Source organism: Momordica charantia (assembly GCF_013281855.1).
Source record: "Momordica charantia cultivar OHB3-1 chromosome 3 unlocalized genomic scaffold, Mcharantia_2.0 BLBB01000003.1, whole genome shotgun sequence".
Lineage (NCBI taxonomy): Eukaryota > Viridiplantae > Streptophyta > Magnoliopsida > Cucurbitales > Cucurbitaceae > Momordica > Momordica charantia.
This window is the reverse complement of record NW_028275161.1, coordinates 21,800,290-21,813,816: the sequence shown is the minus strand read 5'-3', so window position 1 is coordinate 21,813,816 and position 13,527 is coordinate 21,800,290. Positions and strand designations below refer to the sequence as shown.

The window sequence follows — 13,527 nt, the reverse complement described above, 5'->3', positions numbered from 1 at the left end:
CACTGTTTTAGAGGTGGGTTTGACCGATCTATATATGCTTCTCTCGAATAACTATTTAAAATACATCTAACTGTAATTTATTTTGCAAATATTCAATGGTGTAAAACGACCCATTTTTCGCTTGGGTGGTATTGATGAGGGGGAAGAGGGTGCAGGAAAAAAGAGTACTTACACCGTTATTTCTTTTGAATGTTGGTGGATCCCACGTCATCTTAAATACGATACTGATGTGACAAACCATGAGTAGTGAGGAGGGGAGGGGAAGTAAATAATTGAGTGGCAAGATGGAAAAAAAGAGGAAGGTGGGGGAGAAAAAGGGGAAGGGAAGGAAAGGATAGGGTAGGGGTCATAATCAGGGAGGACCCATTTTGTCCCCCAAGGAGAGGATCTTTACACGTTATGAATGTAAAGGCAAGGCAAAGGCAGAGCCAAAGGGGGAGGAGGGAAAGGAAAGAGGAAGGAGATGAGTCTTTACGCACACACAGACACACAGACAGAGAGAGACCCGCCAGCTCTTCCCCATATGCTTTCACTGCACCACCAGAAACAACAACTACATCTCAACCGACCCTCTCTCTCTCAAAATCTCTCTCTACTCGCCCAAAACAGAGCTCACAACTGAAATAAAACTCCCCCATCTTCTTCTTCTTCTTCTTCTTCTTCTTCTTCTTCTTTTACCCTTTCTGTTTCGGCTTCCAATTTGGATTTTCGACTTGGAACAAGCTGCAAACCACCCTTTTCCTTTTTCCCACAACACCCACTTCTTTTCCTCTACTGGGTCTAATTTGAATCCAGTTTCGCTGTGTTCTGTGTCTCTATTTGATATGTGAGCTTGATGGGTGTTTGTTTTTGTTTGGCTGGGATGGGTTTTTCTTGCATGAGAATCGAAAAGAAAATGTAGCTAAAATAGTGAACACATTAAACCGGGTAAGTTCTGTTTTCTGTTTCTTTTTGGCTGTAGATCTCGTTCTGACATCGATTGGTTTACTCAAATTGCGAGTTGATTAGGAATCTACATTGGGTTGGGGAGGGCTGGGGGAGGGAGATTGATGATATTGTTAAAATTTGGCCACATCCCATGAGGAATTTGAACTTGTTCAAGCCAATTTCGATCAATGGGAAGCCTGGGAGGAGACTTTCGCTTGGGGAGTACGAGCGGGCGGTGTCGTGGTCTAAATACTTAGTGTCGTCTGGAGCAGAGATTAAGGGAGAGGGAGAAGAGGAATGGAGTGCGGATATGTCGCAGTTGTTTATTGGCTTCAAATTTGCTACGGGAAGACACAGCAGAATTTATAGAGGCGTGTATAAGCAGAGGGATGTTGCGATCAAGCTTATAAGCCAGCCCGAGGAGGACGAAAATTTGGCAAACTTTCTTGAGAATCAGTTTATTTCAGAAGTGGCATTGCTGTTTCGACTGGAACACGCCAATATCATCACTGTAAGCTCCATTGCTTGATGCCATTTTTTGTGGGTCTGTGTTATTTTTTGTTATCTGCACCACTGAATCTTCCATGGCGAAGAATGGATAATGATAATGCCTTTTTTTGTTCTGTCCAATTAAACAACCTCACTCTTGAAAAGGGTTTCTGAAAATATTTTACTGATTTCTGTAGTGCCTTTCCTATGGCAGCATGTGATGCTTTTAGCATCTTGTTATCACGGGAAGAGCAGACAAAATGGCTTCTGTATTCCCTGGAAATGATCAAGATAATCTCTTCTTTTTGCATGGGGAACCTCTACTGCATAATGTCAGATTTCCCTTTGGAGATTCTTACTCTTTATTTAATGTGATTTGATTTTGAGATCTAATTAAGTGTTTTTCCCCTTTAAGAAGTAGGGGATGAACCCTAATCTAGCCAAGTAAAAACATGGGTTGCTGCCCAGTTCCTCCCCACAATCTAAGATTGAAGCTTAAGTTACTTTCCTTAATCTCCCCTCCACCTTCATAACACAGCGTAACGCAAAAATCTCTGAAAAAATGGGTACTAGTGGGTACTCGTATTGATGCTAAAGAAACTAAATAAGCTGTTGATCTTAATTCATTTCTTATAAGGGGTTATAAGCAGTGCTTTAACTAGAACTTGACCCCACCTGGGAACTAAAAATTATTGTTCCTGGCTTCTATTTCATGTAATTCTCATTGTTGATAGAACTATTATTCATAGTCGATTGATCTAGCTTGTTGGTTGTGACTTGCATTTCTAACTTATTAGAGTAAGAACTTTGAATTAGTTCTTCACTCTTTTGCATGATTTGAATTTATGTTGCTTTGAAGTTTTGATAGTCTTTAAAAACATGGACAAGATGATCTCTTCTACTGCTGACCGCCCTAGTTTCGACCTTTTTTCCTGCAGTTTATTGCAGCTTGCAAAAAACCTCCAGTGTTTTGTATTATAATGGAGTATATGGCGGGGGGATCATTGAGGAAATATCTTCACCAGCAGGAGCCACATTCTGTTCCGCTGAACTTGGTTCTAAAACTAGCCCTCGACATCTCACGTGGGATGCAGTACCTTCATTCTCAGGGAATACTCCACAGAGATCTCAAATCTGAGAACCTTTTGCTTGGTGAAGACATGTGTGTGAAGGTAGCAGATTTCGGCATCTCGTGCTTAGAATCTCAGTGCGGAAGCGCAAAGGGATTCACGGGAACATACCGCTGGATGGCACCTGAAATGATCAAAGAAAAACATCACACCAAGAAAGTTGATGTTTATAGCTTTGGCATTGTCTTGTGGGAGCTATTAACCGCATTGACACCATTTGATAACATGACTCCTGAACAGGCAGCATTTGCAGTCTGCCAGAAGGTACAATACCTTTTCAGCTTTGTCGATAACGATTTCGTTTATAGCGTTCTGTTTTGTTGTCGACGTTATACATTTCTTTTTACTTGGTGTGTTGATTACATTGGCTTCTGCTTGTTTCTTCAGAATGCAAGACCACCGCTGCCAACAGCGTGCCCACCGGCGTTTCGTCACCTGATCAAGAGATGCTGGTCGAAAAATCCAGACAAGCGACCGCATTTTGACGAGATTGTCTCAATTTTGGAAACTTATACGGAGTCTTATAATGAAGATCCAGAATTTTTCTGTCACTATGAGCCATCATCTAATCATACTGTCTTACAATGCTTACCGAATTGTATTACTAAACGATTGCCCGCTTCTCCCAAGCCTAGGAATTCATCATCCTGAATCTTGTATAATTGCCAAATATAAAAGTATCCTCTTATCTTGCATCAAGTCTTAGGTATTAAATCAAGGTTGTGAATTTTTGTGCCATTTTGTCATGTGTTTTAAGAGAACAATTATTTTATTTCGATCATGCAAATAGATCCATGTGCTTCCCAAATTCCTCCGGTTTCAGATTTCTCTATGTTAAATAATAATTAAATAATATAATTAAGACAAAATAATCAAACCGACAGTTTGCCCGAGTGGTCTAAGGCGCCAGATTTAGGCTCTGGTCCGAAAGGGCGTGGGTTCAAATCCCACAGCTGTCAACTTTTTTCAAGTATGTTTTTTTTGTTATTATTTATGGGCCTTTACAATATGGACCGCGGCCCACCAAATTTTTGGCGGCAAGAAGTGATTCAATTACCAGCCTCTGTTTTTGTTTCCCTGAGAATCACCGTCTTCATCGGCTTCGCTTTCGTAATTCATCATCTACCGGAAGAATTTCCAATCTCGATGCTCGCACTTGTACAGCCTTTTTGCTTGTTCTGCCATTACCGTTGGTGTGTTCATTTCGGCCAAGTGATTTCCGTAGCGATTCTCTTGAAAGCAAGGTTATTATCATGGCATCTCAACCCGGAACTCATTCGACGGCGGCTGAGAATGCGCAGAATTTAGGTTGAAAGATTTCTTGCATTGTCTCAGTATTGTACTTATTTTTATTCTCTGTGCTTTCTTTTTTCCTTTCGGAGTTCTTCTTTTATCAACTTGATGATTGTCTTAGGCTCTGAATGACGTTGCTGGCTTCCGAAATCATTTGCAGAAGGAACCGAAGTTCTATCGTTCATTGATTTAATTAGTACTTTCTGTTTCTAATTGTTCTTTGTCAGTAGGTGAGAAGTTTTAGGTTAATGTGTATTCTACATTTAAATTGTATATTTCTTCGAGCTATTTACCTTTTTGCTTGGCGTTTGTTTTTCAAGACTTGCATCGGTCCGGATTACTACTTTGGACTTTAGGTAGAAACGCGCGTAACTCTTAGAAAATGACATTGTCGTGTACGCTTGAAGAAAAGAAATGGTAATCGCAGTTAAGGTTTCACGATAGTTCCGTCAGCTTCCTACTTCGTTTTCAAGTATCACACAAGATTAATATTCCGTCAGCCTCACAGTTGGATACCTAATTAACGAAGTCCACTGGACTGACTTACGCACAAGCTTTAGAATTAAGGTACCATTTGTGATCTACTGCCATCTCTTGCTTCTGTATTATCTGTTGCATTTTCATCTTGCTTCTAAATTGATCGATATTTCATCATTTAATTCTTCATTCTACTTTCTGTCAACTTGTTAATGTTATTTCTAGGAATGAGGTATTTCAGCCTTTGGCGTAAAATTATTCGGAGACTGAAATCCTGGATGCGGAAGGTTGTGAAGGACGGAGATGAAGAGCTTGTGAAGAGAGGGAGCTCCAGACCAAGTTTGGTAGAAGAAGCAGCTGCGGAAGCGGCAGCTGAAGTAGCTTGCAAGCCAGGAAATGTTGAACTCAAAATATGAAGGTAAGACATAGATGGTTTTTCTTGTTTTCTTCAAATACTGGTCAACTATTATCTGTAACCTACCCCTACCCTCTTTTCAGAAAAAGAAAAAAAAAAAGAAGAACTACTACCCCAAACCCTTTTCTGTAAATTGGACCTATTGGAGATTAATTATGTTTGTTATGACTGACCACATTTTGTACGTTGCCAGAGAGGAGAAAATTGGAGGAAATTTTTGGTTTGTTAAATATGCAACTACAGGAATTGAAGTCTCTAACAAGTGCCATACTGAGTTTGGAAGGTAACGCAGCTATTTTGATAGAACAGTACCATTGCATGTCCTCTCTTCGTTTCACAGTATCAGGAGATTTAACACGAACAAATTTCTCCAGAAGAGCTTCCGTTGCTGAAGGACATCATCAAGTTGACGTTTCAATTCCAAAGGTAGGATGAAAGTTGATGGGCTTCAACATTCCTTATGATCTTGGAAAAAAAATTTGAACATTTAGGCTATTAGGTTTTTATGTACTTTATTGTGAACTATTTGCTGAGTTCGACTGCTCTGCTGCAGCTATATGCAAACCACAAGATCGACTATTGACTTTGATGTAGGTGGTTGATATTTATCTTGATTCAGAGGTATATTATTTCTCTCTTCTGGGGTCCAACTTCCATGACATATATTTATGTGCAGTGAAATCTTCCTTGCTTCAAGCGTTAGTGAAATCCTCAAATGTGCCTTATCCTGATGCGTACATGGAGGTAATTGACCATCCAATGATAAAAAATTACTCGAAGGTTATCTCATTTAATAAAAGGGAAACTTTATGTAAATATATAAAACCTCTAAACTAATTGCATCTCTTTTTTGTGTGCTTTCTATGGTAGTTCAGAAATATGCAAACCACAGATTTGAATGGTGTGCTTCGAGAAATTGTTTTCTGTAAAATGAATTTTGTGCTTATTAGTAGTCACAAGGTTCTGGCTTGCAGAATGATTGATGCAGTACCGGTTATTAAATGGCACGTGGATGAACATTCTTTGATTTTCTTCAAATAAATGGCAATTGAAATGGTATGGACGGGCTTATTTTAGTACTCTAACTATTACACTGCTTTAACATGGTGGATAGGGCGGTGAAAGAAACTATGGCACAGATTTGCAAAGAGGAGAGGAACCGTCATGCCATAGAGTAAGGTGTGGGACGTCTACTTGCTTTTAGACGATTTTGGTGGGTCGATGCTATTTTCTTATGCAGGATATCATTGATCTCTACCCAACTCAAATCAGATTGCTTTCTAGAGGGTTTTCTTTTCTGGTTAAAGAAAAACCCTCCAACCCCAACGGAAAAAATGTGAGATCCGGAAGGAGTGTATGGATGTCTTTTGCATCCTGCATCGGAATTTTCTGAATTGATGGCCCATAACATCATATTTTAAGTATGCGATCTGTTGTTTTTGCCTATTTATAGTAAAACCAAATATAAGTTATACTTCTCGATTTTGACGAAATGAGACTAATCTCTATTTTGTCCACAATTCCAGTACCCTTGGGAGGTCAGGCTGGTCCATAGTAACTCGAATTCTACTCATGAATCACAAATACAGAGCGAAAATTTTTGTTCCATGCTACTGAATTATGGGATGAACTATCAGAAGAATAGTGATGATTCAGCAACATAACGTCAGAATCCCAGGGCATGTACCTGAGCACCCACTCAGGCGGACATGGGTACCTCAGCCACCGCCAGAAGCAGCTGAAGCTATCCGACGGTCTAAGTGAATTGTCCAGACTAAAACATTGGCTAACAATCAGCTGGTCACACCTCCAGATATGGCTAGCGAGTTGCAAAGGACTACAAAAAATGGGTCAGCAGGTGAAGTGGGATTGTTGGGCGAAGTTTTAGGACCAATTTGGCACTCAACTGAAATACAGGAGGAATAGGAAAATAAGTGTAAGTAGTAAATAAGGTAACGTTCAAATTTAGAATGGTTTAATCTGTTCAGTTTTGACGATCCTTGTCTGTCCTTTTTGTCAGAGAGACTCATAGACCAATGGATGCTTCAAAATTCAAATCAAAGCCCAAATACTGTCACCTACTTCTATTGCATTGTAAGTATCAAAACTTCTATCCACAACACTCTCTATAGATCTCAGAGCTGCTTATCTCTTTGTTTGTGGTTGCAAGGTCAATATCGTGCATGCTTAATCTATAAGTCCGTTTTGGGGTGTCCCCATCCGTTTAGATAGTGTTGATTATACCATTTTACTTTAACCAATTTTCTCTTGTTTGGTAATTGAAAAATAGAACCAAATCCTTGATTAAGAAAAAATCTTTTATTATTTGTGGAAAATTTATCAAGTCTACACCCTTGAGTCGTTCAGTCAGTCAACTATAAAATAGTTCTGCAATACTTAATTTGAGATATTTGAGTTGTCATTATTGCAAAACTTTTTCTTTATCCTTGATGAAGAGAAGATCTTTACTTGTGGAAAATATATGAAGTATGACCATAAGGTCGTTGGGTCAGCAATAATTTAGTTCTGCAACATTTAATTTTATCAATTTGGCTTGATAATTATTGCAGTCTCTCAACCTTTTTGTTATGTCTAATTCCAATCAGACCCATCTTATCTCTCTCGAATTATGTTCCTTACTATTCTTTTTTCTTCCTATATATCTATTCATGATCATATATTGTAACTGTCAGTAGATTTCACAGTTTCTTCAATACATTAACAGAGATGATCTATTTTTAGGTAATATTCATTGTAAACAACATGGGACAACTAGAATTTTATTTTGGGCTCTTGTTCTAAGCAATTGAATCATGTTATTTTATTTGGGGTGGGAATTTATTTAAATGAAGTGGCAATTTTGGGAAAAGAGAAAAAGAGAGAAGTGGGGTTTTGGGTGTAGACATGCACATTGGTAAGTTGGGTATTAACTTTAGAAATATGGAATACCAAAAGACAATCAGACAGAAAAAACTTTTAAACTTTTAGTCAGATATATTGGATTTGGAGCAAACACTTGCTAAAGAAACTTCATTATTCCCTTCCCTTAACTACTGCGTTTCCATTTCCACATGATTGACGCTAACCAAACGACAGAAAGAAAAAACTTCACTATTGGAAATTGTCATGAATGAATTTGTTTGTTTCTATGCCGTTGTAGACTTTATATTCTTTCTACAGACAAACATTTACCAAAAACTAAAGATTCTAACTTTGATGGTTAAAGACTGCCCACAGATCCCAGCCAGCTTTACACTTGGAATTTACTTGCCTTGAAGTTTTTTAGTTGATAGGAGTAGTATTCAATTTAGTGCAACCTATCCAGTACTCAAGGTTTTGGTTAGGTAGAGATTTAACAAGGACACATGTTACAACTTTTAAAACATCAAAATTAAATTCTTAAAGTGGAAATTCAGTCTTTTGATATTCCCTGAATGTGAATTTCAGACTAAAAATATTGATAATATGTTAATATGTCAACGTAAATGGATATGTTTAAAAAAATTATTAAAATAAAAAATTCACAAACAAATATTTAAACTTTAAAGTAACAAATAATTATTTTACTTTATAAAATTAGTTTAAAATGTATTAATATTAATATTATGTTAATATTTTATTGATATTTTGTAAATGTTGCAGGCAACACCATGAAAATATCAAATCGAGAGTCGAATGTATGAACATATGAAATGTTGCCTCGATGTCAGAAAGCACGTTCTTCGCGTAGAAGCCCGAACTCTTGGACGAAGGTCAGATTCAGCAAATGGACTCATTTAAGATCCTAATAACAATTTATGGGTGTCACCTTTGCCTATTCCAATGGCAAAAAAATCAATGTTTTATCTTTTTCAATTACCAAGTAGCAAGCATGTTGTTGTTTTGCCATTATTTGGACTGCCGAGATGAGGGGTGGCGGGGGACGGCGGCGCCGCCAGTAATGGGTGAGTAGCCACCACAAATGCCGTTCGTCGGACATAAAATTTAGGACTCCCCCTTGTTTCTGCAACAGCCCCCTGTTTTGTAATTTTCAAGCAAAGGCTGAGACTCATCTTCTTTAACGTCCCATTTTCCAATGCAGAGAAAAAATGGTTTTGCTGTTGGATTCATGTCTTTGTCGTTATTAATGATTGTGATTACCCCTTTGATCTTGAGGATAAGAATATAACTGCAGCTGTTTAACCAATTTTGGTTGAGGGGGTGATTTAACCTAGAATTAGAGTGGGACGTAGATGCTCTTAGATTTGGTGATTTTATTGAGTAAAAGTATAGAAGATTTCCTAAATTTATTATCAATTACAATATTTTGATTGATGGAGTAAAAATTAGAAGTAAATCACGTAGATTATTAAGTTAAATAGACGTTGTACTCTCTAACATGTGTTTATCTTTTCCAATTTATTCCTTATCGTAAAAACTTTTAGTGGTGTATTAATATCTTTTAGTTATACCCGTGTCATAGTTGATGATAAACTTAATACTTAGTGTCCATATATCCTAACAAATAATACTCTACCTTAGGACACAAAATATCATCCCCTCAATCATAGATATATGGATAGGATCTTTGGAAGTTAAGATTATTCATGTGGATGAAATATACTTATATGTCGATTAAAAAGTATCGAGCTCCAATTACCTCAACCATGTTTATAGCATGTAACAAAACCCTATGAGAGTGATGATGTGTCCTATAAAAAGATTGTTGGTAGGAGACCAAGTCTTTCATGAGAAGGTTGTGAAGAGTTACGACAATAATAGCATAGTTGGTGAAGTATGATGCAATAAATATGTAGTTACCTTTAAGGGAAATAAATCGACTTGATCGGAAAATAACCTATTAATGTAAATTAAAGAGTTTACAATTTGATAGCTTTTTAATTTGGGATAATTATAAAATAAATCAACATGTCACATCAATCAAAAGCGAACAAAATTTGAATTGTCATTTTCAGTTTCATAGTAAAATATGAAATTGCTAAATCATTATTAGGAATTTACCTTCTTTTCTTTTCTATCCATTTTAAAGAAGATCTTCCTTTTCTTCTTTTTCTTTTCTTTTCTTTCCTTATTTATTTATTTTTATTTTGACAAAAGTAGACCAATTATCGTTGATGTCAAAATTGTCTAATTTTACAAGTAAAGACAAGGAAAAAAAGATGGAGTTGAAATATCTTGATATGAAAAAAATTTGAATATTCAAATAAGAAAATGAAGGATACATATCATATTATAATACAAAGAATTGAATCCACAATTCTAGCCTTCTTTCGTGTTCTCATTCTGATGAATTTAAATCCAGCTACCAAACTAGGTCGCCTAATCAATAATATAAACTCATTAAACTCATTAATTAATATTTAAAAAGTTCCTTTTTCGCCATAATGAAGTGCTACACGTCTTTTGATGTAGTTGACACAATAATAATGAACATGAAAAATACCCACCAAATTAAAAGATAAATTTAGGAATTATTTATGATTAAAATTTTATTTTATTTTTTTTCACAAGAGTGAAAGCATAGATTCAAATGCCAAATAAAAACCTTAAACTTTTAGCCTTTATCAATTGTTTTTTATACTACAAATATGGATATATACAAATTTGAACCTCAAATGGAGTATTTTAATATAATATATAATAAGAATCATATATTTGTATCATAATATTACACAATACTGCTTTTCACTGTATTTTCTATTTTTAAAAAAAAAATGCAATGTTTTTATTTAATTTCATTCATTTTACAAATCAACGTAAATAATTTTCCCTCCCTTTTTTTCCTCATTATAAACTAAAGATCTCATTCGATGATAATATTATTTCTTATTTCTTGATTTGATACACACTGTCTTGATTTTTATCTCACTGAGTATAAATTTTTACAATTATTGTTATTTTTTATTTCAAAAGACCATAAGATATTATTCCATAGTTTAAACTTCAAAGCAACGACTTTATATGAACCAAAATTGTTCTACTTTCAAACTTAACACAACTTTTAAAACATCTTTACTCAAAGAATATTATCAATCTCTCTAAAGAAATATTTTAAAAAATTACTAAAATAAACTTGTATGGTCCAAAGCATATCTAAACTTAAAGAATAATAAAAAAAAACCGCATATCAAAGAATAAAGACAAAAAGCCTTTCAATTTAAACCTTGACTTATTTAAAGGGGGTTTGATGTGAATGACATTTGAATCTCAATTTAAATAAGTAGTTCATTGATTTTTCCCCCTTAAAATCAAATTAAAAACTTGCCCATAAACACCCTTAATCCTTAATGGGGTGACGTAGTGGATTCCATTTGGGGTGACGTAGTGGATTCGTGGTTAAATGGAGATACTCCCTCCCCGATTCGAGCTCCGTGATACGCGTAATTGAGATCTCCCCTAATTTGAGAACGAGTCCTACAACGTCGGTTATAGTGTTGGGTGACCATCAACACCCCTGGTTATAGGGATCGGACTGACGAAGCCACCAAACATCATTTCCCGAGTTATTAAAAAAAAACAGTTGCCCATAAACCAATTAACAAAAAGAAAAAAAAAAGAGAAAGAAAGAAAACGAATTCAACCAAATTCTAAACTCAATCTTAGAAATATCCAAACCTTACCTAAAACCCCAGCGAGTAAAAACACTGAAAAATACACACACAAAAAAAAATCAAATAGAGTAGTTATCTTGATAACTTGAAAGTTTAAGCTTTAATTTAGTAAAATTAAACTTAAAAGTTAAGTTTGTAAAGAGGAGAAAAAATAATTAAAATGAATGAAAGAAAGACTATAATGCAAAAATTACCCAAAAGACCCCTGTGGTGGGTGGATGTTCGGTTAACCAACAAGGGAAAAAAAAAAGGGTGGAGTGGAGAACAAATTGTAAAGTTGAAGGAAATGCTTTGTTTTTTCTTTTAATAAATAATAATAACAAAAAGTTCAAGGAAATGCAGTACCAAGATGTCATTTTCTCAGTGCTTTCATGTGAATATGTGATAGCACTAATTTTTCCCCTTTCTAAGTATCAAAACTCAAATCATATAAAAACCAATTTTCAGCAATTTGTATGTTTTTTCTTTTGGTTCACAAAATACAAAATTCCCTACATCAAAATAATAATAATAATAATAATAATAATAATAATAATAATAATGATAAAAATAAATAAATCCAGGTAGATACCTTTGTTTGTTTGCAGAGGAAGCCATGGCCATGGCATCTCCCTTTTGGATAATTTGCACATATTTCCAAAGAATATTAAACCAATGAAGACGAGCAACAGCAACAGCACAAGGTTTTGCCACCGTTTCGTTGCCTTTTATATTTTTGTCACATATTTCTTAAGCTTTTGACCCAAAAACAAAGGTCAAAATTAAACAATTTCATATTCTGTTATATATAAATATATATATATATATATATATGAAAAGGAAATAAATGTACAATACATTACAACTCATTCCCAACCATTCACACACAAGATGGGCTATTCCTACATGGTAGATGATTGACGTTTTACAATTAATTATTCCAAATCAAAGATAATTTTCTCACAATAACACGGAATTGATCCTGATAAAAACTCATTAATTAATTTTCCAGATTAGGTTTTTTTTTCTTCAAACTCTTCTTCCCCCAAATCAATCTTATTTCAAAGTTCAAACCCTAATAATGTTCAAAATAGATGTGAGTTTTTGTTCATACCATTGACCTCGGCGAATAAATCCACCGTTTCCTGTGTATACGGAACCGATTGACTCCTCGTATCCGCTCCCTCCGTCGCGCCATTAGCAGCCGTTGCAGCGGCGACTCTGCTCGGCTTTACTTTTCCGGCGGTCTTTTCGTCACCGGTACCGCTACTACCTTTTCCCTTTGAGACCTCGGCGACTTTCTCAACTCTCTTGTTTGGTGCTAAAAACACGAACGTGTCCTTTCCGTCGCTATTGCTTCTGTATAAGAGGTCTCGGAGCTTCCATCTCTTCGACGAGCCCATCGAATTGCTCTTTTTGCATCTCTCGAGCGATTCCTTCGGCGACCAGACGCAGTACGTTCCAGGAATAACTCCGTCAAGCTCGTCGGCCTCAGACGACGAGCAAGAATTCGACTCACGCTCTTCGCTCATCAGTTTCCCCAGCGACGGACGATGAACTCTCGTCGCCTTGGATTTCTTCAAGTCTTCGTTGCCGCCAACGTTTTTACTCTTATCTGTAAGAGAACCGTTCAACAACAGATTCGTGTTGAAAACCGGATAAATCGGTCTAATCTGGCCGTTGTAGAAGATATCCTCAGCCGAGGTCGTCATCGCCTGCGGCTCCCTCGGAACGACAGCGAATTCGAACTCATCGTTGTCTCCGACTTCACCAACAACAGTCTCAGTTCCACCATTACCATCCTGGTGAGCTGCTAGGTTGAATTCTTCCGGTTCGCCTCCGTGTTGGAGCGAAGAAGCATCAGTTTTCCAGTCGAAAATATCGGGATCAGAATCGGATTCTTTCCGGAATTCCTCAACGACACGGGCGGCAATTTCAGCAAATCTGCCGGAGGAGTAGCTGCTAAAGCTTGGAGAGAGGGAAAGAAGTAGCGGTCCTTCACCACCTTGCATCATTATTAGCCCCTGAGCTTCCTCAATTTCCTCCCTAATTCTCTGCAACTTCCATATTTTCACAGGGAGAAGAAGAAGAAGAAGGAGAGAGAGAGAGAGAGAGAGAGAGGGGAAATGACGAAAATGTGGCCCCTCTGACTAGTTGAGAATGATATAATGGCAGGCCCTTTGGGAAATTTTGTTCCGATAATTTC

At 36.5% G+C, this 13,527-nt stretch overlaps 2 protein-coding genes, 1 long non-coding RNA gene and 1 other non-coding gene across 5 annotated transcripts; 3 read left to right on the top strand and 1 right to left on the bottom strand.

Annotated features, from left to right (window-relative positions):
• The first annotated feature begins 417 nt into the window (after nucleotides 1-417).
• LOC111008553 (serine/threonine/tyrosine-protein kinase HT1) lies at nucleotides 418-3,245 on the top strand. 2 transcript variants are annotated; one of them, XM_022281288.2, is made up of 4 exons: nucleotides 1,298-1,438; nucleotides 1,631-1,748; nucleotides 2,355-2,810; nucleotides 2,934-3,245. In XM_022281288.2, exons 2-4 carry the CDS (start codon nucleotides 1,677-1,679, stop codon nucleotides 3,195-3,197), a joined length of 792 nt encoding a protein of 263 aa, XP_022136980.1. In that variant the 5' UTR covers nucleotides 1,298-1,438; nucleotides 1,631-1,676; the 3' UTR covers nucleotides 3,198-3,245. The 2 variants fall into 2 exon arrangements, with proteins under 2 accessions (XP_022136979.1, XP_022136980.1); XM_022281287.2 differs by lacking the exon at nucleotides 1,631-1,748 and having other exon boundaries at nucleotides 418-1,438.
• A 180-nt stretch (nucleotides 3,246-3,425) lies between these two features.
• On the top strand, nucleotides 3,426-3,505 carry TRNAL-UAG (transfer RNA leucine (anticodon UAG)). The gene has a single exon. It is a non-coding gene; the product is annotated as a tRNA-Leu (tRNA).
• A 142-nt stretch (nucleotides 3,506-3,647) lies between these two features.
• On the top strand, nucleotides 3,648-8,919 carry LOC111008939 (uncharacterized). Its single transcript, XR_002601184.2, has 10 exons — nucleotides 3,648-4,406; nucleotides 4,542-4,734; nucleotides 4,925-5,014; nucleotides 5,106-5,157; nucleotides 5,285-5,321; nucleotides 5,408-5,475; nucleotides 5,846-6,152; nucleotides 6,258-6,667; nucleotides 6,752-6,825; nucleotides 8,374-8,919. It is a non-coding gene; the product is annotated as an uncharacterized LOC111008939 (long non-coding RNA).
• Nucleotides 8,920-12,124: 3,205 nt separating this feature from the next.
• On the bottom strand, nucleotides 12,125-13,527 carry LOC111008584 (uncharacterized). Its single transcript, XM_022281328.2, has one exon. The coding sequence runs from the start codon at nucleotides 13,334-13,336 to the stop codon at nucleotides 12,407-12,409; it is 930 nt and encodes a 309-aa protein (XP_022137020.1). The 5' UTR covers nucleotides 13,337-13,527; the 3' UTR covers nucleotides 12,125-12,406.